Genomic DNA, 22,843 nt, shown 5'->3' on the forward strand with positions numbered 1-22,843 from the left:
ACGCGGCAGGTCGCCGGGCAGACCGAATGAACCGATGCGGCAGAGAGGCGGGCAGAGCGGATGAGGCGGTGCGGCATAGAGGCGGCAAGAAGCAGGCCGTCCGGATCCCGTCTGCTCTGTGATTGGTCGAGCTCCTGCGCAGCCTGCTCGGTGCATCACATCTGATTGGACGAGAAACTGATATGCCGCAAAGTCCCAGAAAATGTCCCAAAGTGTCGTGAAGTTTGAGATCATCCAGTTTCTGATTGAACAGAAACCACAACATTTGTATTTTTATGATTTTAACTGCACTAAATAAATATTATCGGTGAATTCTCTCTTCACCAAATGTTGACAACGCTTACAGGCATACTCACAGCTTGTACGGTCCAGTTCTGGTTCTGCTTCAGGTTTAAATTCCTCCAGGTGAAAACTGATTTGAGAACAGAGGTTCTGAATGTGTCAGGACATAATCTGGACTCAAGGTCCTGCCTGTTTTTGGAAGTGAGAGATGCAAAGATGCGTCAGTCCCCAGGTGAGCTGCGCGGTGACGTTTGTTCGGGTTCACACCTGAGCTCACTAAGCCACACCCAGTCACGACCCGGAAAAATACGGCTGTGTTTAAAGTGTGTTTGGGTGTAAAAAGAAAATAAAACAAGACAAATAGACTTCACCTCACAAATATCTGTAAAGTGTCCTGCCACTCACTTCACTCAGAGCTTTATGAATGAATATATACATGAGGCTAAATACAATACAACCATTATTTAAAAAGAATATTGATAAGATCAAACAACACAGAAACTAATGAATTTGGTAAAATTTCACATTTAATATTTAACAACCTGCACAGACTAAAAAGGGAAATAAAGAAATAAACAATAAAATGAACAAAAGGAAATAAAGACATGATGTTAGTTAGTAGATGATTTTAAAATCAGAGCACACACACAAGGACAGTTTCAAATGATTTAACATTATAATCCTCTGAAAGCTCATCCTAGAGGACTCGACCAGACCGGAAACCAGACACCTGCCGTTAGTAGTGACAGACACGAGATTTCACAGAAACACGCGTGATCGAGCGTGACTTTGTGACGCTTTACCTGCCTTTTCATTGTCGGCCTTATTGTTGTAACGTTATGTTTTCACAATACTTTAAAAAGACACACGTTCTTGGTATAATTCAACAAACATGATTTTTTTTAACCAATGCTCCTTTTGGTGCTGGTTTTGCTTTGATCCGCTACCACGTTTATGAGGAGTATTAGTACGCAACATCCGGTTGGTGACGTTTTCCGGGCTGCTGGCTCTCATTGGCTATTGCGTGTATTCCACCAGAGAGTAAATATTTACGATCTGGGTTCCAGCCCATAAGACCACACACTTCAGGACTGTATAGACCAGGGGTCACCAACCCTGATCCTCAAGGGCCACTGTCCTGCAGGTTTTCCAACTCTCCCTTCCCTTCCAGTTTGTGATTGGCTGAACACACCTGATCCAGGCAATCAGCAGTGGTTAGGGCAGGGATAGTTGGAAAACAAGCAGGACCCTCGAGCACTGGGTTTCGTGACCCCTGGTTTAGACGTAATCGATCACTGGAGGGGACAAACTGGACATGGAATAGTCCAGTCTGTCTCCAGCCTGAGTCATCCACAGTATCACCTACAAACCACATGTTCAGCAACCGTATGCCCACAATCTCTACGTCTAACAAAGACAGCAATTAGAGCTACAACTCTCAAACTTGGACTCACCAGACCAAAGGACTGGTTTCCACTGATCTGATGTCCATCCCTTGTGTTTCTTGGTTGTCCTCTGAACGCTGAAATACCATCTGCCATTTGACCCGTGAGAAGCATTTATGCGGCCTGTAATCTGAGGTGCTGTAAATCAGCGGTTCCTGGGGCTGGTAATGCCAATAAACATAAACAAACATTATCCTCTGCAGCAGAGGAAACTCTGGTTCCCCCTTTCCTGGGACAGAGTCTAGACACGTCAGCCAGTTTCAACACAGAGCTTGATGATACATTGAAAGTTCTTTTTTGGGGTAATGATGCCTTTTCTCTTTACTTAACTGGGTCACAAATTAACTCTGGACAAGGCACAGCTGTGAACTGGAAACCAGTCCAGTGACTACCTGGTGAATGTGACGAGAAAATGAAATGAGTGTGCTGAGCTTGTCAAAGCTAAATGCAGCTACTTTGGACAGTCGTGGGTTGTTAAACACTTTTTGTTTACTACATAAATCCATACAGTTTCTTTCATAGTTTGGATGTTTTCAATATCATCAATAAAAATGAAGCTGTGTCCAAAGTCTTGACTGACAAAACTGAAGTGGGGAGAGTTCACAGCTGTTGATTGGGTTCAGAGATGCTGTCAGGATTGACCAGCAGGTGGCACTCTCCAGCCTCAGAAAGGCTCAGCCAGGTTTATATCATCATCATCTTCTTCTTCTTCACCTGCCTTAGTCTCTGAAGCTCAGAGTTTTAGCAACATTAAAGGAAAACAAACAGGTGAAGGTGGATCAGGTGTGGCTGCATCTGTTGAAACAGTCAGAAGACAAATAATTTGTGACTACACAGAAAAGCTCCTCGCAGATGTTTGATGGAATAACCGTTAAACGTACTGTCAGTGTGTCACATCACGTCAGGAACCGAAAGAACAGTTGAGGTGATGAAGAGGATATAGAGGAACTACATCACTCCTCCACAGTAAAAGCACCTGAACCACAATGTGAAAAAATAGATTTTGGTAAAAATTTCCATCTACAATCAGCTGACTGAAAGTGTAAATCAGGTAAAAACAGGAAACAATGTGCAAAAATAACACATTCACAAACATGAAGCAGCTGCTGATCACACCTGAAAATACCAGAAGAAATGAAACTTAAAACACCAACAAATGAAATAAAAGCCTTAGTTTGTATTATCGGTCACTAACCCTGTGCACAAACACACCTGAGTCCACTGGTGCTGTGTTTACTCAATGACCCTGAAGGACACACAGACACAGCTATGTGGACTCACCTGAGCAGCAGCTCGGGTCAAAGTCAGCTGAACATGCTTGTGTTTTTCAAAGTTATTTGGATTTGGTAACAGAGTCTGATCAGAACAGACAGGAAACCTTAAACCAAACTTCAATAATCACTGTGTGGATGTTGAAATTGATCAGTTTCTTATATAATCAATAATTCCTGAGAGCATACAGTACTCCTGTGATGTCACTGTGTTGTCATATCGCTGCCTCATCAATAAAAAGGAAGATTATCTGCCTGTTATTGTGTGTGTGTGTGTGTGTGTGTGTGTGTGTGTGTGTGTGTAAACGTTTAGTTTTTGTCTTCTTAAAAAATCTTTATTGATCTGATTAGTGAACACAACAGTGAAATCATTTCAAACTGAAAAACTGCCTGAAAAATTAAACATCAGAAACAGAAGCTGAGACTGATGTAAATGAATTAAAAACAATGATCACTTTGTTACTGGTTTCACTGGAGCTTAACCTCAAGGAGCTGATGTGTTATTTTATAATCATTTAAAAATAAATGTAACTTCCTGTCAGTCCAACACCACTCTCTGTTCGGGGTCTGAACACAGGTCCGATCCAGATCTGTGTGTGCTTCTAAGCAGATTCTCATTATTTTAGGTTTTATTTCTATACAACTCACTGAGCTGTTTTCTGATATTCTAGTTTTCTGACCACCCATGCAGACACAGTCTCAGCCTTTTCAGCTGCAGGTTACAGGTGTAAACACCTGTCAAATGTCATATTTCAATTCAAATGGTTTCTGAACTCATTTTATTTTATCTGCTTTAAATAAACCTCCTCAGAAAGGAAATGTCAGGGAATTTCCCCTCCCAGCAGAAATTCCAGTGAACTGCGTGATCAGGTGACCTGTCAGGTGGCACCGGTTCAGTCTGTATTATCCTCGTTTGTATGAACAGGTCAGATCTTTGTTTATTTCTCAGGCGAGGTTTCCTGGAGACACCCGAGCTCTTCAGTTCATTTGTGTTCAGCTTCCTGGAGAATTTTTCTTAAAATTTATTTTAACGCAACTTAATATTTATTCTTTTATTATTGGAAACTTTGCTCTTTGTTTACACTGAGGTGTTTGTTGATGACACATTTTCCCATGATGCTCACCTGCTGAATAATATCAGGCCGTGCTATTTTAGCGCTGGCATTCAGAAACAACTACACCAGTATTTGGTATATAGAACTTTTTTTTTCCTGGGAAACTTCTAAGACTATTTACAATTAAACTGGAGTATCAGACCTGGAAAATACTATGTTGAAATCAATCAGTAATACTGTTCTGTGTTTGTAAAACATGGAGCCTACAGGGCACAGTGCTGGGAAACCAAACACAAAGTTTGGTGAAAGTGCTGATGGTGAAATTAAAATGCGAAAACAGCCCAGATCTCATTCTGCTCCTTTTCAGAGCAGAGAACGAGGAGGAAGCTCAGCAGTGTTGTGGTCCAGGAGGACCACCCTGATGCATCATATTTTCCTAAGGAGCAGTAGGAGTGAACAGTTCCAACCCTGAAAGATTCAGGAGATCCTGAAGTTCTTAGACTTTTTATTCAGAATCAATGAATATTGTCAACGTGTAGTATTTGACAGTACTGTTTCATACACATCAGCTGTATGGACAGTTCTTATCCGATCACTGATGTTGAGGTGGACTGTTGTGCACTTGCAGTAAGTGACCCAGAGCAATTGTTGTTGTTGTTTGTTCTCCATAGCAACAAAAAAGTTTCAGCTTTAGGGATTAATAAAGTTCAATCCAATTCAATTATGTTTTATTACTGTAGAGAATAACAGCTCTATATGAAACAAGCCACGCCTCATTGCCACAAGCACCAATCCCTGCTGACCACAGAGTCATATGATCTGTCAACTAGATTTCAGGCAGGCTCTACACAGGGCTTTCTGGGAAATGATGTTCTCCGATTCTATAGCTTTTACTGGCGAACAGCAACAATACAATGATGTGACATTTAAAGTCCATTGCCTGTGGTCTGGACAGGAAGTAGAACTCTTAAGGTTTCAGCAGGTTCACAGGAAAAAAAACAAACAGAAAAATGTAAAGAAACAGGCCTCAAATCAGTTCTGGCTCATAAAAATAGCTTAGTTAATATAAGATCCATTAAAATAACTTTATATCTAACTTTAAACACACCCCCTTATTAACTCCACCCATTAATGTATTTGGCTTCACCTCTGTTCAATCAGGATCAGCTGCAGACAAACTGGGATATGTTTAATCATAGTTTCACCTGTAGGAACTGAATATTCAGTCTCTGATCAATAATGAAATGTGTTGCTGTCTCCACTGTTACATTTATGCAAACCTAATCAAATGTGAAGTAGCTGATAAACATTATCAATGAATCTGATCATCATCTCATCATCCACTCTTTAACACACCAGGAACCAGTGACCACCTCCTGCTGACATCACAAATGACTGGTTTCCTATCACAAAACAAACATTAAAAATGGTTAAAAATAAATCGTTACCCGACTCATCGTTTAGGTTTAAAACAGGACAAATAATTAATGTGCCATTAACTGATCATTTGTAACAAGGGGAAAAAAAAAAAAAACTTCAGTCCATCAGCCACTTCAGGGAAACGCACCCAGAGAACTGAAAGACACTCCTTGTTTTCTTGAGCTTTCACCCACATCATGGCCTTCGTCTGACGAAGACTGGTGTGGCTGAAAGCTCAGACACCAGAGTTTGGAAAGAAACGTCCTGGAGATACAAGGTTTCCCCACAGTGTGATCCTGATTGGAGGAGAGCAATGGCCCAGCATGATGATGTCACAGGGAGTAGAAGGCGATGTTAGATTGTTGTGGTCATGTGCGCTGATCAGTGATAAAGTGACTGCCAGAGAAGAAGAAGAAGAAATGCCACCGTAACCATCACATCTGGAGGGAGAACAGAGGCGAGTGATGAGAGAAGCAACAAACATCTGGATGAGACCACCGGTCAACGTAAAAACACGTTACCTCTGAACAGTAACACCTGTTTGGACAGTAACACCTGTTTGGACTCACCTGTACGGGAGCTCTGTGCAGCCACTTCTCTTTGTCTCCGCCCAGCTTCATACACGAGAACAGGTCACAGACGGAGGGCAGCACCAAGCGCTCCTGTAAACAGTCAGTAAACAGTCAGTCATTGCCAGCACAGGAAACAGCTGTCTCCTGTTGTCATTGGTCACTATAAGGCACCAGCCAATCAGAATCCAGTGACAGTCTGTACAGTTACCTGAGCCTGAGTCTTCTTCAGCAGCCACTTGTCCTCCTCTTCAGTAGGACTGGACTGATCTGACCCTGGAGCAGGAGTCTTTTTTGGGAGGACCCAGAGGTCTGCATCAAGAGGACTTTCAAATGGGGTCAAGGAGGACAAAGGCTTGAACTGGGAGCTGTGCTCCTCTCTGGTTGCCTTCTCCTCTTCAGGAGCCACCCAGGCAGACAGGGAGGAGGTGAGAGTCTGCAGAGGAGTCCCGGGGTGCAGCCAGGCCTGCAGGATGGCCTGGACCTGAGGAGAGACAGCATGGATCAGCCCAGATGTCCAGTCTGCAGTACCTGACGTAAGTACCGTTTTACACATCAACCTGCCTGTTTGCTCTATGACGTCAAATCCAGTGTATAAATAAATTTAGGACTTTTCTCTCGTCCTTATGTTTAGAGTATTTTTCTGTTGCTTTTATTTCACCTATAGTTATTTTATACTTGGTTTCAATTTGATTATATTTTATAGGATTTATTATTGTTGTAAAGGGCATCTACAGGATTGAAAAGTGATGAAACCAAGATGACGATATGAGAAACCAGTGCAGTGTTACCTTCTGCTCCTGCTCTAGGTGGTACAAAGTTGGCAGCGTGTCCTTGGTGATGGGTGGGGGATCCTTGGCTACAGGGACCCCATTCTTGTCTCGCCCCTCCTGCTGGAGCAGCCAGAGGCTCAGAGCTTCCTTCCCACAGTTGTCCTCGCAGACACACTCGGAGTAGGTGGAGCAGAGCTCATTGGCCCTGCAGGTCTGCTTCACTGGCACCGCTTGCTGAAGCCAAGCCTCTAGGGTCTCTGTAGCTAGAGGAGGGGTCATGGGGTCTGAGGAGGTGGGATTAGAGGTGGGTGGGGTTTTCAGGCACTTGAGCTGCCCCAGGTTTTCAATCTCCACAGCCCTGGTGGTCTGACAGCAGGAGGAGCAATCACCCGCTGGAGGCGGAGACTCCAGGAGCCAATCACTAGTTGACCAGCTGTCCTCAAACGGCTTCAGCACTTGCCGCCACTTCTCAGCATCCGACATGATCTCCATGGCAACAGTGGGTGGGGTGATGAGCCAATCGCTCAGCTCCCCCTCCTCCTCAGGAGAGAGAGTGAACTCTGATTCGTCGATCTTCTCAATAGAGAAGGAGGAGCTGGAGCTGCTTCCAGCGCGCTCCCGGCTGACCGGGGTCTGGTCCTGAAGCAGCCAGGCCTCCAGGTCCCTGAGCTGACCCCAGGCCTGCAGGAAGTCCATCGAGGCAAGGACGGGACAGGAAGTCTGCAGGGACAACAGGAAGTCATTGACTCTGACGTTTAACATTAACTCAGAGCTCTGGACTGTTGATCAGACAAACCCCACACTCTCACCTTAGTCTCCTTCGGTGACATCAGCCAATCCTGAGGGTTTTTGCTGGGCTGGTAACCAATAGGAGAGCTGCTGGTTGGATGACTTCCCAGCAGCCATTCATCCAGAGCGCCAACCTCGATCTTCTGCACAGACACAAACACACAGTCAGACTGAAAGACGTGCAAAGGTAGGAATGAATCTAAACCTGGGACAGGTGAGTTAAAGAGGAACAGGAGGACGCTTCACACCTGGTGGGTGGAGTTACCTGATGTTTGGATGTGATTGGACAACTCTGCACCTGCCCTTGTTGGTGGGTAGGGCTCTGGATGGACACACCCTCCACAAACTGCAGATAGGAAGTACAGCACCAGGTCAGCATCAGACAGTCCACAGCCACCTGCGTGTGTGTTTATGTGTGTGAGGACTGTGTGTGCGTTACCTGCGCGGTGATGCTACCAAACGAGGTGATGGCCTGCCTCAGAGAGCGAGTGTCAGCGTGAAAACTCATGTCAGGTGTTTCCTCCGGTGTCAGACTCAGTGAACACAACCTTCACACACGGGGGGAGAAAACAAACACACACAGCAGTCAGGCCACGCCCACCTTCATCACAGGTGATTGGCAGATGTACAGATGTTGGAACAAACAGGGACCTGACAAGTGATGTGAAAATGAAATATGAGACGAATCACTGAAGGTCTGATTCAGAGTAACTGAGCTCTTATAAAGGCACGTTGTTATCACTGTCTCACTGTAGTGTTTACGTGGCTTCTTCTCATGTTCTGATTGTACCAGACTGAGCTCATTCCTGCTGCAGCTTGGACCAGTGCAGGTTAAATCTGAGCTTCTCTGCTGCAGCGTTGAAGACTGTTATTAAGAAAACCAAACAGTGATTTAGGGAATCCCTCCTCATCCTCACAGTGTGCTCTCTTTCTGTTTGACTGCTGCCTGAAGACGTTCAGTTGAAATCAGGTTGGAACTTGTCCAGTTTACTGTGAGGAGCAGAGGAGGAGCAGCTACATGTCTGCTGACAGCACATAACCTGTAAATAACCTGTAAATACAGTGTCAGCTCAGACGCTGCTCTCCAGCCATTTCTCCAGATTGAGAAATGTTACCAACTTGCTCCAACTCTGTTAAACATGTCTGAATCATTTTGTTCTAGTCCTTAAACACATCACATTTAAAAACCAAGAGCCAGAAATGCAGGAGTTAGCTTTGATTCTAGCTGAAGTATTGGCCATCCTGATGACACAGTTTAACTCTTGAACCATTGTTTTTAAACAGGGCACAGCCTGACCGCTGCAGATAGATACAGCTGCCTTCATGTCAAATACAGTTTATATTCTGACCATGGGACATTTGACCAGGTGTGTGTGTGTGTGTGTGTGTTTACTTCTCCATGCAGCTGGTCAGCTGGTTGTTCATGTCGTTGCTGCCCATGGCGTTCTGCAGCTGATGAGCGATTGCATCAAACTGACCTCTGAGCTGAAACAGTCAGCAAATGTAACCAGTCAGCAAGCAGCATAAACAGGCACAAACAGTCGGTAACTAGTCAGGAACAGAGAGTTACCCAGTGAAGCTGGTGCAGCTGATGTTGCAGAGTTTCAGTCTTGACTTGTTCGAGCAGCTCGATCTGACCGAGCAGCCACACCTCCCTGCAGCGCAGCGCCTCCTGCTGCCGACTCACACAGCTCTGCAGATCCAAACGCACCTGAGGGGGACAGACGAGACAGGACAGGTGAGACACTTGGAGACAGGTGGTCAACAGCCTCTATGTTCATCCCTATCTACACTGAACTGACGTCATGTTCTCTGTCAGAGGGGAGGATGGCTGTGATTGGGGCTCAGAACAAGCACAGCACACACAAAAATAAACAACTTTAAACCAGAGCAACCAAGGCCGAACCGACACACAGCTCGGAAACTGCTGAAATTAGAAAATCTGCTGATCAGACAGAAAAAAACCATCAACCTCGGTTTTTTCTTTTGACCAGAAATTTACTGGTTTAATCAGCAGATTAATCAAGAATCAAAAACACTGGCAGTTGCAATCAGCACAAAAATGACAGCGACAACGAATTTAGAAACACAGGAACGCAAACTTTACCTCAAGGTGAGTCCAGCAAAGTGCAGTACACCACAGTATAGCCCAGTAAAGTCCAAGACAGTCCGGTACACTACAGCAGAGTCCAGTAGCTGAAGTGCTTATCTCTCTCTTCCACTCCCTTATATACCAACTGTCCTCTCTCTCTGTAGTGTTTTATATGCTCACTCGACCAGCTCCACCTCCAAGCACATCTCTCCAGTCAACACACAAACACACACACACACACACACACACTCACAATGTGACCTCACCTCACCTGTCGATGGCTAACTGAGCCTGGGTTACCACGGTAACCACAGATGCAGGCCTGAACAACAGCAGGATTTAGGTTTAAGCTGATTCTGGGGTTTCTGAGTCAGCAGGGATAGACACAGGATGCAGCTCTCCGATTGGTCAGGACCAAACCACATTAAGGTTAACCTCTTGTTAACGCCACAGGATGGAGGACGGGTCAGGTCAATATGTGGGGTTTGTTAAGCTCAGTTGTGAATCGGTAATTAAAAAAAAAGTCAGTGTCCCACCAGCCAATCTCAATCAATAATCAATGTTTCAGAGCTTAATCTCAATCAATAATCAATGTTTCGGAGCTTCTGCAGGGCATCGATGTTGATGAGTGCTGGTTCATTTAAAAACAGCAGCTGATCTCAGGTCTGAACCGAGTGTCTGATGTAGTGTTATTGATGACTTCAGATATGAACACAGAACCAAAGATTCTGATTTGTGGTCGGGCCTGTGAGTGAAGCGTAGACGATACTCTGGCCTCCTGAACCAGGTTTGCAGCCTCCTCCCCACAGCTGCTGGTGTTTGTCTGTGGGACGGACGTGTCACACTGGCTGTTCACTCAAGTTAACTCCTGACTTTACTGCTGTTTATTGCTTCCCCCCTCTTCCATTTCCTTCTCCCAAGACAAAAACAACACGTGCCAACAACACCAGAGAAGGCAACAAACCTGCGTCAGGGTTTTTGAGACTTTTTAAGACCTTTCGGAAGTGAAGGTTGTTGTCAGATAAAAAACGGTATTCAAGATCTTTCAACATGAACTTGAAGCCATTTAAAACTGTTTGGACTAGTCCAGACCTGCAGAGCCTCATAAGTTTTAATTTCCCCTGGCTGTTCGTAGCTGTTTCAGAGGTGGGACGGAAACTTGCACACCTGTCTAATTTTATGAAAATTCATCCAGCAGATCAGCAGCTTTGTCAGAGGCCAAGAACAATGAGGGGGAAGAGGAGAAAGAAGAGGAAGAGGGTCCAAACCTCTCGGGCGTTTTCTCTCAGCTGCTGCTCGGCCTTCATCACCCCACTGATGGCTTCTTCCAACTGATCCTGGGCGTGCTGGCAATGCTTCAGGCCACTCGATGCCCCCTCCAACGCCGGCATCCTGGACAGGAAACAGGAAGAGAACAGAGTATACCGTCACAATAAGGGAGATGAAAGCAGACCTGGGCTGAAAACAACACACAGGAAAAAGTGCAGCAGCTTCTACTGGACATAACACAAACCTAAACTAGCACATTTTGTAGATTTGATCATTTTTGCTTGTCTGAACAGCTGAATAGCAGCTTGCGACACTTGCGGTCCATAAATACCATTTCACTAAAATGTCACCTGACCTTTTAACCATAAGTCCAAATCATCCCAGGACTTTCTCATGTGTTTCCCCCATGAGCGAGTTCATGACAGTGAATCAAACTCTTTTGTTTTTCGCCACACTTTACTTCTGCTTCTCACTTTGTTTTGTCACATCAATAGTTTTACTGCAGTTTTGTTCTTTTACCATCAGGAAGTCAGGTTTTATGACATTGTGTCATCACTGCAGGTTCCAGAAAACTGATGAGCATTTTTAGTGTTTCCTGACATGTTACAGATCAAATGATAATGTAATTAATCAAGACAATATTCAAAGGATCAACTGAGAAACAAACAAACAAACTCTTTTGTACAGAGACACAACAGCTTTAATAGGTAACTCTTCTCTGGTGCAGCTTCTCAAACACAAATATGTGCTGTGGTTTGTCTTCACAGAGGCCGATCACGTCCACTGTGTCTCTGTCTTTCTATTGTCCGTGCACTGACTCAGCCCATTGAGGCCGCTGTGCTGCGGTGACACCTCTGTTCATATTCATCGTGTTTGTGAGCATGCTGCATTGTGCATGTGACTGGTTACAGCCTGGGTGGTCACTGGGATCAACTGGGATTAAACCAGTTAAGCCCCTAAACTATTTTGAGACACAGCTGGTCAACAGGAAACACATTGGAATTCACAGAAAACTATACCAACACAAACATGCAGGGACAGAATATTTCCAAAGCACAGCAAAGTATTCGAAAGACTTCTAAATACTTCCTCATTGACCTGACTGAGAAAGAGTACACAAAGCTGTGAGTGGTAATGCATAGTACTAGACAGACATACAATATTTCCAGAGAGGAAGAAGTGCTTTGAGACTAGAAAATACACAGGGAGTGGAGTACTTCATAAACTACTACAATGCTGCCAGACAGGGTAAAGTACAGGCACACATGTCGCGGATACTTGAACAGCCCGGACTACACGTAAGACATTAAAGCACATTTTGCTTTATTTTCCACATTATTCGGTTGTTCAGAAGTCTGCAGTTTTAAAACAGATAAAAAGCCCAGACCCTTCTTTGGTCCTGGGAACTGGTCCAACTGATGATAGTGGTAGTGTAGGCGTGGCCTCAGGGCGCGGTAGGTTCAGTATCAGCTGTAAACAGTCAGTCAGCAGGCAGCTGATAAAAGCCTGCTTCACTTTCTGAGGAAAAAGCTGACCTATGACTTTTGCACCGACAAATACTTGTCCAAGTTATTTTTTAACAGACAAACGTTCTGCTGAAATTTTGTACATGTGAACATTTGCTGCTTTGCCTTTTCCAAACATTGTTAAATTAAATCTCTAAGTTTCAGTTGTTCAAGAAGTGACCCTGACAAGGGAATTTTTTAAAATCTATTTTCTGATGTTATAATTGACCAAATGAAAGAAAGATTTAGGAACAGGAGCCTGTACCAACTCTGTAAGCTCTAAACTTATTTTTAATTCTCAGTTAAGGTTCTTGTCTATCATTATTATAGGTCTAAACTTGTTTTTAATACCCAGTTAAGGTTCTTGATTATCATTATTACAGCTCCAAACTTGTTTTTAATACCCAGTTAAGGTTCTTGTCTATCATTATTATAGCTCCAAACTTGTTTTTAATACCCAGTTAAGGTTCTTGTCTATCATTATTACAGCTCCAAACTTGTTTTTAATACTCAGTTAAGGTTCTTGTCTATCATTATTACAGCTCCAAACTTGTTTTTAATACCCAGTTAAGGTTCTTGTCTATCATTATTATAGCTCCAAACTTGTTTTTAATACCCAGTTAAGGTTCTTGACTATCATTATTACAGCTCCAAACTTGTTTTTAATACCCAGTTAAGGTTCTTGTCTATCATTATTATAGCTCCAAACTTGTTTTTAATACCCAGTTAAGGTTCTTGTCTATCATTATTATAGCTCCAAACTTGTTTTTAATACCCAGTTAAGGTTCTTGTCTATCATTATTATAGCTCCAAACTTGTTTTTAATACCCAGTTAAGGTTCTTGTCTATCATTATTATAGCTCCAAACTTGTTTTTAATATCCAGTTAAGGTTCTTGTCTATCATTATTATAGCTCCAAACTTGTTTTTAATACCCAGTTAAGGTTCTTGTCTATCATTATTATAGCTCCAAACTTGTTTTTAATACCCAGTTAAGGTTCTTGTCTATCATTATTACAGCTCCAAACTTGTTTTTAATACCCAGTTAAGGTTCTTGTCTATCATTATTATAGCTCCAAACTTGTTTTTAATACCCAGTTAAGGTTCTTGTCTATCATTATTACAGCTCCAAACTTATTTTTAATACCCAGTTAAGGTTCTTGTCTATCATTATTATAGCTCCAAACTTGTTTTTAATACCCAGTTAAGGTTCTTGTCTATCATTATTATAGCTCCAAACTTGTTTTTAATACCCAGTTAAGGTTCTTGTCTATCATTATTACAGCTCCAAACTTGTTTTTAATACCCAGTTAAGGTTCTTGTCTATCATTATTATAGCTCCAAACTTGTTTTTAATACCCAGTTAAGGTTCTTGTCTATCATTATTACAGCTCCAAACTTATTTTTAATACCCAGTTAAGGTTCTTGTCTATCATTATTATAGCTCCAAACTTGTTTTTAATACCCAGTTAAGGTTCTTGTCTATCATTATTATAGCTCCAAACTTATTTTTAATACTCAGTTAAGGTTCTTGACTATCATTATTACAGCTCCAAACTTGTTTTTAATACCCAGTTAAGGTTCTTGTCTATCATTATTATAGCTCCAAACTTATTTTTAATACCCAGTTAAGGTTCTTGTCTATCATTATTACAGCTCCAAACTTATTTTTAATACCCAGTTAAGGTTCTTGTCTATCATTATTATAGCTCCAAACTTGTTTTTAATACCCAGTTAAGGTTCTTGTCTATCATTATTACAGCTCCAAACTTATTTTTAATACCCAGTTAAGGTTCTTGTCTATCATTATTATAGCTCCAAACTTGTTTTTAATACCCAGTTAAGGTTCTTGTCTATCATTATTATAGCTCCAAACTTATTTTTAATACTCAGTTAAGGTTCTTGACTATCATTATTACAGCTCCAAACTTGTTTTTAATACCCAGTTAAGGTTCTTGTCTATCATTATTACAGCTCCAAACTTGTTTTTAATACCCAGTTAAGGTTCTTGTCTATCATTATTATAGCTCCAAACTTATTTTTAATACCCAGTTAAGGTTCTTGTCTAGTATTATTACAGCTCCAAACTTATTTTTAATACCCAGTTAAGGTTCTTGTCTAGTATTATTACAGCTCCAAACTTATTTTTAATACCCAGTTAAGGTTCTTGTCTATCATTATTACAGCTCCAAACTTGTTTTTAATACCCAGTTAAGGTTCTTGTCTATCATTATTACAGCTCCAAACTTGTTTTTAATACCCAGTTAAGGTTCTTGTCTAGTATTATTACAGCTCCAAACTTATTTTTAATACCAAGTTAAGGTTCTTGTCTATCATTATTACAGCTCCAAACTTGTTTTTAATACCCAGTTAAGGTTGTTGTCTATCATTATTATAGGTCTAAACTTGTTTTTAATACCCAGTTAAGGTTCTTGTCTAGTATTATTACAGCTCCAAACTTATTTTTAATACCCAGTTAAGGTTCTTGTCTATCATTATTACAGCTCCAAACTTGTTTTTAATACCCAGTTAAGGTTGTTGTCTATCATTATTATAGGTCTAAACTTGTTTTTAATACCCAGTTAAGGTTCTTGATTATCATTATTACAGCTCTAAACTTGTTTTTAATACCCAGTTAAGGTTCTTGTCTATCATTATTACAGCTCTAAACTTGTTTTTAATACCCAGTTAAGGTTCTTGATTATCATTATTATAGCTCCAAACTTGTTTTTAATACCCAATTAAGGTTCTTGTCTATCATTATTATAGCTCCAAACTTGTTTTTAATACCCAATTAAGGTTCTTGTCTATCATTATTATAGCTCCAAACTTGTTTTTAATACCCAATTAAGGTTCTTGACTATCATTATTATAGCTCTAAACTTGTTTTTAATACCCAGTTAAGGTTCTTGTCTATCATTATTACAGCTCTAAACTTGTTTTTAATACCCAGTTAAGGTTCTTGATTATCATTATTATAGCTCCAAACTTGTTTTTAATACCCAATTAAGGTTCTTGTCTATCATTATTATAGCTCCAAACTTGTTTTTAATACCCAATTAAGGTTCTTGTCTATCATTATTATAGCTCCAAACTTGTTTTTAATACCCAATTAAGGTTCTTGACTATCATTATTATAGCTCTAAACTTGTTTTTAATACCCAGTTAAGGTTCTTGTCTATCATTATTATAGCTCCAAACTTGTTTTTAATACCCAATTAAGGTTCTTGACTATCATTATTATAGCTCTAAACTTGTTTTTAATACCCAGTTAAGGTTCTTGTCTATCATTATTACAGCTCCAAACTTGTTTTTAATACCCAGTTAAGGTTCCTGACTATCATTATTATAGCTCTAAACTTGTTTTTAATACCCAGTTAAGGTTCTTGATTATCATTATTATAGCTCCAAACTTGTTTTTAATACCCAATTAAGGTTCTTGTCTATCATTATTATAGCTCCAAACTTGTTTTTAATACCCAATTAAGGTTCTTGACTATCATTATTATAGCTCTAAACTTGTTTTTAATACCCAGTTAAGCTTCTTGTCTATCATTATTACAGCTCTAAACTTGCTTTTAATACCCAGTTAAGGTTCTTGTCTATCATTATTATAACTCCAAACTTATTTTTAATACCCAATTAAGGTTCTTGTCTATCATTATTATAGCTCCAAACTTATTTTTAATACCCAGTTAAGGTTCTTGACTATCATTATTACAGCTCTAAACTTATTTTTAATACCCAGTTAAGGTTCTTGACTATCATTATTATAGCTCCAAACTTATTTTTAATACCCAGTTAAGGTTCTTGACTATCATTATTACAGCTCTAAACTTATTTTTAATACCCAGTTAAGGTTCTTGACTATCATTATTACAGCTCTAAACTTATTTTTAATACCCAGTTAAGGTTCTTGTCTATCATTATTATAGGTCTAAACTTATTTTAAATACCCAATTAAGTTCTTGTCTATCATTATTATAGCTCTAAACTTGTTTTTAATGTGCAGTTAAGGTTCTTGATTATCATTAGTTGTCATTTCTTTTCTGCCGGAGTTTTATCAGTTACTCTGATAATTACTGTTTTCAATAAGATCTCAGAATAACCCTTCACATTTTACCTCATGCTGCTGAGCCGGTGAACCGCTACTAAGACTCGGAGCTCCGGTGCTTCTGCAGCCGCGGACCGTGAAGTAAATGCAGCTTTTCTTGGTTTTTCATCCACTGAACGAGGAAACCCTGCCCTTCCTGTACGCCATTACCGTACGCCGGCCCGCACGTATTCAGCCCGGGAGGCGGCAACGAACGGGGGCGGAGCGGAACGCGCACGGCCCTGCCCCCCCAAAACCGTATTCTATTGATCGATGATAACCACAAGTTATCAATACAACTGATTACTTCGTATTTAATCAGAGAACGTGACATGTAAAGAGTGGGAGTTTAGATTCGTCAGGGTCGACTCGGTTTATAGATAAATAACATTTTAATTAATCAATTATCTGCTTAAATTAACACATACACATGATTAAAATGTGTGTAAAAAGAACAAGATCAGGTCACTGTAACATTCAGATTTACTGGTTTAAGGTTTTTAGTCAACGGAGCTGGTTCTGGTTCTAAATAATGACGATCCGGCTCAACGACCCATGGACACCTAAATAAAATTTTAGACGCAAACTTAAAATTTCACACACAAATTTAAGTTTCTCAGCTTGAGGTCACAGGGGCCGAAGCTAAAGGAGCTAGCTCAGCGGATCCTACAATCGACTCTAGGTATCGACAGGTCCACTGACAGGTAGATTGACAGGTACATGTCGTCGTGTTAAACTCGGTTTACCTGAGAAGACACATGCCTGGATGCTATCATCGTGGCTAACAGTTAGCTTAGCATTTCTGGAAACAGATGCAGGTCATCTGAGCTAACAGGCTAACCAGACTCGCACTGACGTTTAAGGTTAGGGACCCAAAGCGGCCGCTGAACTCACCGTGTGCCTTCGCTGTGTACTCTCGACTTCGATGTCATAAATAACCCACGTTAGCCCGACACGTTAAACCCGAACAGATATCCGTTGAATGTCGGTTTTTCCACCAGCTGGGACAAAGTAGATCACGTCAAGGAAGAAAAAAAACATTCGCCGGCGAGATAATATCGCGAGAACAGAACGTCTCGTTAGTGTCAGGCAGAGCACGGCTGCCCCCTCCTGGTTACCACAGGGCACAGTCCTGTTTTAGAATATATAACAATAGATTTTTATTGTCATTGTTTTGAACAACGAAAGAGTGCTTAGAAGGTTTGGCATAATAGACAAATACCAATAAAAAAAGACAAGAAAAGGGGTATTCCAAAAGTAATATATACAATGATTAGTGCAAAACAAGACTAACAAGTGCAGATTGCAGTATACATAGTGTTTTTGTATACTCTATGAGTGTATATCAGGACATATAAATAATAGACAATTGTAACAGTATAGGATTTGAACATATGAGAGGTGTTTATAGATTAGTGCAAAATGCAGTGTGGTGTGTGTATATTCAAAATCATATTTCAGACAGCAATGTGTGTTGATGCGTTATAAATATACATTGTGTCTTCATAATCCTAAATCTAGGCATGCTGTATGTAATGCATATAGACATGTATACATGCAGACAGTCTACATCGCTACATAATTAAGGTCCATTATTCTATCCTTTAGATGGTCTGGTATTACATTGGATATTCAGCATGTATTACTGTCTGACTCTTTTATGGATGTTATTAGATTATAATCACATCCAGCTTGTTACTTCTTGGATGTGATTATAAGTTTATATTATAAACCTCTGTATGTTTAAAAAAGGAGTTTTTGGAGTTTAAGAGCTGGGTCACTGATATAATAGTCTTGAAGAGTTGTCAAAAATAACTTTGATGGAAAATGGCTGTAATTTCTGTAAAAAAAATAGGGGTGCGCAAACGAGAATCTCGCGACATTTCCGGCTCCACGTCAGCTCAGGCTTCATGACGTAATGCCGTCATGCGTGCAGCGGGGGGCGGAGTCAGCGCGAGGCTCAGCTGTGTTGATGTGTAGGTTTTAGGAAGTAAAACATCAGATTTTTGTTGTTTCCGTAGAGATTAGAGTCCGCGGTTCTACCGAGAGAACATTCACACACGCACAGACCCGGGACAAACCTCGGTAAAGTACCGGATAAACGGCTGCTGCTGGCAGGAAAATGTCTGCGGGCTCCGGGAGCAGAAACACGAACACGGAACCATGGGGAAGCTTCGATGAGAACCTCATCCAGGTGAGCTAACCTGCTAACAGCTGACTGACCCTAACACAAACAACTAATCTGACAGGTAACACACTTTACATTACAGCAGGTGAGCTGGGAATATTAACCAGGAGTAAATGTACTCAAGTAGCTACGTTACTTCAGTACAATTAAGGTACTTGTACCATGAATATTTCTTTATGTGTCCACAAAATATAAAATACTAATACTACTCTGTAAGAAAACTTCATTACGAATAACAGTCCTGCATTAAAATATGTGTAAATCAGGAAAAAGCCACTTCATGTATTAACAGTACCTGATAGATTCCCTATTTATGACTGTTCTACTATAATAAACTCAGTGGCCCCTTTATTAAGAACCTGTGTGTCAGACCCAGTCGGTTTGTTAGGAACCCGTGTATTGGACCCAGGTGGTTTATTAGGAACCCCTGTGTTGAATCCAGTCAGTCTAATCTAACGATCCTGCAGTTAATCCCTTTCCATGAATGTGATAATGTTCAGTTTGTGTCCACAGCTGATAATTTAGCTGGAGACTGCAATTGTGCTACTCAATTAAACTTTAAAATTTCATCCACTCCATTTTTATGTCTCTTATGCTTCCTGTCTGCAGGGTGGCGGCTCGGCAGTCATCGACATGGAGAACATGGACGACACATCGGGCTCCAGCTTCGAGGACATGGGAGAGATGCACCAGAGGATGAAGGAGGAGGAGGAGGTGGCGGCAGAGGCAGCGGCCACCGAGGACGACAACGTTGATGATGGAGAGTTTCTGGGCATGAAGGGAATAAAGGGGCAGCTCGGCAGACAGGTGGCCGATGAGGTCAGTCCCAATTATTGTCTCGATTAATCACTTCACCAATGAAATGTCAGGAGTGGAAACTGCTGCTGGAGATATATTCTAAAAAAAACCTGCAGACGTTCATGCTAATGTGACTGAACAAATCTGAACCATGAATGTCTCAAACCATTATCAGGTCATCAGAACAGAGTTTATTGGCTAATCGCTTAAATCAACCAATGGTAGCAGTTCTATAGTTTTTATCAATTATTGGTCATATCACAGTAAATTCAGACCTTTAGTATGAAGCAGCTGTGGTAAGTGCATTTTAAAAAGTGAGATTAGATTTTGGCTTAGACTTCCTGTGAAGTACTTCTGTGTTATCATGGTTTGACCTGAGTCCTGTCACCTGTGTGATGTGTTCAGGTGTGGCAGGCGGGGAAGCGACAAGCCTCCAGAGCCTTTAACCTCTATGCCAACATCGACATCCTGAGGCCGTACTTTGACGTGGAGCCGATGCAGGTTCGCAGCAGGTAGGACCCTCCCCTTCCTGTCTGACAGCTGTTTCCTGTTTCTGCTCAGTTTGACTCTGATCTATGCTGTCCCCCCTCAGGCTGATCGAGTCTATGATACCTGCCCGCATGATCAACTTCCCACAGGTAATCCCACACACTTCCTATTTCTTCTCAGGCTCATTATGACTCACCTGCAGACAGACTTACCTGAGCCTGGTCTGCAAACCTCTAACTAATCCAGGTTGACATAATCCTGAATATTCCCATCCAGGTGATTTGTGTGTCTGTCCAGGGGCATGAGCACTGTTAAATTAATCAGTGTTTGACTGGCTCATGTGACTGCAGGTGCATGAGGTAGACGTGTTGAAACCGTCTCAGCATGCCCTGAAAACAGATTTCAATCCTTCCTGCACAAATGTTGACTCAGTTTCCTGTGATCTGACTGGTCAGTGGTCAGGCTGTTGTACCAGGCGATTTATCCTGTTAAAGTGAGCCAGAATACAGAAATTCTGAGTTAAGTCCAGAGAGAGTGGATAACAACACTCACACCAGGGTCCAGACCTCAGTAGCAGGTTCAGGTCCTCTGACATTTTGTTTTTCCTGTGTAGAAGATTGCAGGGGAGCTCTACGGTCCTCTGATGCTGGTCTTCACCCTTGTGGCCATCCTGTTGCACGGCATGAAGACTTCAGGAACTGTCATCGTAAGAACAAACACACTAAAACACCTGAAAACTCTCCTGATTTTCATTTGTCCACACTACCTGGAATCCAGGTTTCTGACTGACGAATCCGTATGAACGAGAACAACAGTGATTTATGTTTCATTAGTTCAGCTGCTGAAACAGATTCAGCCGAGTGTTACAGCAATACTGCTTCATCCTTCAGCATTACTGTGTGTGTTACTGCCTGTGTTGCAGAGAGAGGGTACTCTGATGGGCACTGCTATTGGAACGTGTTTTGGTTACTGGCTCGGAGTTTCCTCCTTCATCTACTTCCTGGCGTACCTGGTCAACGCTCAGATCACCATGCTGCAAATGCTCTCCCTGTTGGTCAGTACCAGTACTGCAGCTACACTACACTACTACTATTACTACTACTACTACACACAGTATGCACACAGTACAGAATACACTAAGTCCAAGGTGGTGTCCTTGCTGGTCAGTAAAAGTACTACATACGTACAGTCCTGTTCACAGAGCAGCACCATTCAGGCTAATGTGCAGTGAAGTGCAGACAAAACACAGTTGAGTGATTTAAATGTTTTAACATGTCTGTTGTCTGTTGCCAGGGTTACGGTCTGTTTGGTCACTGCATCGTCCTCCTCATCACGTACAACATCCACTTCCACTTCCTGTTCTATGTCCTGTGGCTGATGATCGGAGGACTGTCCACTCTGCGTATGGTGAGGACCGTATCTCCCGTCAGCCCCCGTTCTCCCTCAGCTGTGCACTTACCTGGTTTTGTGTGTTGTCCTGTCTCAGGTAGCAGCTCTGTTGTCCCGCACTGTGGGTCAGACTCCTCGCCTCCTGCTCTGTGGGACTCTGTCCGTCCTCCACATGCTCTTCCTGCTCTACCTGCACTTCGCCTACCATAAAATCATAGAAGGTCAGTGAGTAATTAACCTGCATGTAGACAGAATACTGCATTTAGAAAGTATTCTTCATAGTACACCTGAAGTCCTGTGTACACCTTTATGCTGACAGATAGGAGAAACATATGTTGGCCAAAAATAAATGGACGCTCTGACACCCACAGTTGTTTTTGTGTCAGAGTGAGACCTCCTGTCATTGTGGTTGCAGGCCTGCTGGACTCTCTGGAAGGACCCAACATTGTTCCAATGCAGCGGGTGGTCAGAGATGTGCCTGAACTGATGCTCAATACCACCGTGAGGAGTCTGCAGGCCCTGGCAAGGAGCCACTGAGGCCCCTGCACACTCACTTGTCTTTTAAAAGAATAACGTTTCTGTTTGAGTGTAAATATTTGTTCTTTGAAACCATCTCAGCTCAAAGTTGGAGTAGAATCTCATCATGTGACAGCTGAACTCACTGCTTCATGTACTGATGACGACCACAGCTGCTCCAGAAGAAAGGGAGTAAGTGGACATTGAGCAGAGATCATTTTTTCAGACTTGCTGTTCTTCAGCTACAGATTCAATGTTAAAAAAAAATCCAACTCTTCTGTAGATGTTTGTACATTCTCTAACATTTTGTTTTTGGTTCTCTTCATGTTCAGATGTATTTATCATTTCCTTACAGAAATGCAAATAAACTGTCCGGACTTTGGTTTGAGTTACTGACATGTATTACTGAATGCTTGTGTGTCATCAGTTTTAAATCTTTAATCTTACATTTGAGACTTTGCTTGAAACAACTTTTTTCTAATGGAACAGCAACATTTTCAACGACATGTCATCAAATCATTATTTTAAAGACCATAGTGATTATTGCTGGTCCAACACCAATATGTGACGTGTGTGTGCTGCAGCGCTTCATTTCAAAATTTAACTAATTAATTTACAGTTACCAAACATGTCACAAGTACTTTTACTTTAATACTACTGGTAATGTTTGTAAGGATCAAATGTGTGTGAAAGAATATTTGCTGTTTCAATACTTCAGTAAAACCAATGTTAGTAAAAACTGTGCAGTCAAAATTTCACTCAGCCTGACTGTCTGATCATGGGACCTTTACTTTATGGCTCCTTTATGACATGTCTGTATGCACACAAGGACATTTTTGTGTTGCTTGTCTCTGGCGGACTGAAAGACCCTGCAAAGAGGCGAGAACATCAGAAAAAATTAT

At 41.6% G+C, this 22,843-nt stretch overlaps 2 protein-coding genes across 3 annotated transcripts; one reads left to right on the forward strand and one right to left on the reverse strand.

Moving 5' to 3' along the window:
• Positions 1-4,541: 4,541 nt before the first annotated feature.
• Positions 4,542-17,607, reverse strand: ncoa4 (nuclear receptor coactivator 4). Of its 2 annotated transcripts, none has more exons than XM_026309134.2 (11): positions 17,456-17,607; positions 10,964-11,087; positions 9,174-9,314; positions 8,997-9,088; positions 8,043-8,151; positions 7,869-7,949; positions 7,624-7,746; positions 6,833-7,534; positions 6,253-6,525; positions 6,042-6,134; positions 4,542-5,912 (listed from the first exon to the last, which is right to left on the reverse strand). In XM_026309134.2, the coding sequence occupies exons 1-11, from the start codon at positions 17,491-17,493 to the stop codon at positions 5,907-5,909; spliced, it is 1,782 nt and encodes a 593-aa protein (XP_026164919.1). In that variant the 5' UTR covers positions 17,494-17,607; the 3' UTR covers positions 4,542-5,906. The 2 variants fall into 2 exon arrangements, with proteins under 2 accessions (XP_026164919.1, XP_026164920.1); XM_026309135.1 differs by lacking the exon at positions 17,456-17,607 and adding an exon at positions 16,592-16,748.
• An 889-nt stretch (positions 17,608-18,496) lies between these two features.
• yipf3 (Yip1 domain family, member 3) lies at positions 18,497-22,329 on the forward strand. The gene is made up of 9 exons (XM_026308494.1): positions 18,497-18,755; positions 19,359-19,568; positions 19,953-20,059; positions 20,140-20,185; positions 20,650-20,742; positions 20,959-21,090; positions 21,330-21,443; positions 21,523-21,646; positions 21,841-22,329. Exons 1-9 carry the CDS (start codon positions 18,684-18,686, stop codon positions 21,960-21,962), a joined length of 1,020 nt encoding a protein of 339 aa, XP_026164279.1. The 5' UTR covers positions 18,497-18,683; the 3' UTR covers positions 21,963-22,329.
• The last annotated feature ends 514 nt before the right edge of the window (positions 22,330-22,843 follow it).

Source organism: Mastacembelus armatus, chromosome 15 (assembly GCF_900324485.2).
Source record: "Mastacembelus armatus chromosome 15, fMasArm1.2, whole genome shotgun sequence".
NCBI classification, from domain to species: Eukaryota; Metazoa; Chordata; class Actinopteri; order Synbranchiformes; family Mastacembelidae; genus Mastacembelus; species Mastacembelus armatus.

What these genes read in the sequence shown, in the direction of transcription:
- yipf3 (XM_026308494.1), top strand. Translation starts at nt 18,684, where the DNA reads ATGTCTGCGGGCTCCGGGAGCAGAAACACGAACACGGAACCATGGGGA. An exon ending in GCATGATCAACTTCCCACAG is followed by an intron (nt 20,186 to 20,649) that starts GTAATCCCACAC and finishes TTTCCTGTGTAG; the next exon opens with AAGATTGCAGGGGAGCTCTA. An exon ending in TGCAAATGCTCTCCCTGTTG is followed by an intron (nt 21,091 to 21,329) that starts GTCAGTACCAGT and finishes GTCTGTTGCCAG; the next exon opens with GGTTACGGTCTGTTTGGTCA.
- ncoa4 (XM_026309134.2), bottom strand. Translation starts at nt 17,493, where the DNA reads ATGACATCGAAGTCGAGAGTACACAGCGAAGGCACACG. An exon ending in TGAGAGAAAACGCCCGAGAG is followed by an intron (nt 9,315 to 10,963) that starts GTTTGGACCCTC and finishes TGTCCCCCTCAG; the next exon opens with GTGCGTTTGGATCTGCAGAG. An exon ending in ACCTAGAGCAGGAGCAGAAG is followed by an intron (nt 6,526 to 6,832) that starts GTAACACTGCAC and finishes GTCTCTCCTCAG; the next exon opens with GTCCAGGCCATCCTGCAGGC.